At 62.4% G+C, this 1000-nt stretch overlaps 1 protein-coding gene across 1 annotated transcript in view; it reads left to right on the forward strand.

Annotated features, from left to right (window-relative positions):
• The first annotated feature begins 502 nt into the window (after positions 1-502).
• The window catches only part of GAL3ST2 (galactose-3-O-sulfotransferase 2), a 24380-nt gene continuing 23882 nt past the window's right edge, over positions 503-1000 (forward strand). The window contains exon 1 of the mRNA XM_045296442.1: positions 503-639. Within this exon, the coding sequence (XP_045152377.1) occupies positions 590-639 (50 nt within the window). The 5' untranslated portion in view covers positions 503-589. The remainder of the gene's footprint in view (positions 640-1000) is intronic.

Below are 1000 nucleotides of genomic sequence, written 5' to 3' on the forward strand. Positions count from 1 at the left end.
GCCAGCCCTGCCAGGGACGCATGGGATGGCGCTCCTGGGCGGGGCTGCGCAGTGTCTGCTGCACACTCCCCTGGTCACCCTCCCCGGGGGCCTCCTCTCCCCTTGCAAGCTCAGTGACCTGCACTGAGGCAAACTGCTGCCCTGTGGAGCCGATCCGACCCCAGAGGGCTGCCCACGGTCAGTGCTGCCTGCTCAGAGGGCACCCCCTGTTGATGCTCCAGGCGACGGCCAGGCCAGGCCCTTAGGCTAGCAGGGCAGTGTCAGCCTTGGGCAGCACCCGGAGTCTGGTGGGCACTGAGGGCCAAGCAAGAGTCCTACTGACCCCCAGGAGGGCGCTGTGGCTTCCCACAGGACTGCAGTCCGCCTCCGCCCCGCCCCCCTCCTCAGGGCCCGAGTGCTATGACACCTGGGGCTGCAGCTCTGGCCTGGCTCCCCGTGGTGCCTCAGGCCCTCCCATCCCTCTTATGCGGACGCTTGTTGTCTGACCTGCGGCAGGCTGTCCTGGTTTCCTCGAAGTCCTGCAGACCTTCCGCTCCTGTAAGGGGATGCTCGGAGAGATCCTGTCGGCCTTCGAGTTTGTGGACGCCGAATGCATGCGGCTGGTCGGGCAGCACCTGGGACTGGCCTGCCCCGTCCAAGGTACTGCTCTCCATTGCCTGTGCACACTGGGGGCCCCGCCCTCCATCCCCACCCCTACCCCTCCAAGCCTAGTCTGTCCGAAAAGCCAGACCGTATCGGAAGGTGGTGACAGTGCCCCTGCAGTCGAGGAGCAGGGAGTTCGCTCCGTTTCTCAACACGCTCCGCCAAGGCCGAGGCACCTTTGTAAGCGACAAGGAAACATGTAGTATTAAATAAGATTGCGCGGACGGAGGGTGAGGGAACCAGCCCCCACCCGCTGCTTGAACTCACTGGTTCAGTAATACTACTTCTGGGTTCAGTAATGCACAATTGTACGGTTGAGATATATAAGCATTATATTAAAGTCATGGAGAGCATGAGA

Source organism: Echinops telfairi, unplaced genomic scaffold (assembly GCF_000313985.2).
Source record: "Echinops telfairi isolate 266 unplaced genomic scaffold, ASM31398v2 ScPeMD7_3;HRSCAF=10, whole genome shotgun sequence".
Taxonomy (NCBI): domain Eukaryota; kingdom Metazoa; phylum Chordata; class Mammalia; order Afrosoricida; family Tenrecidae; genus Echinops; species Echinops telfairi.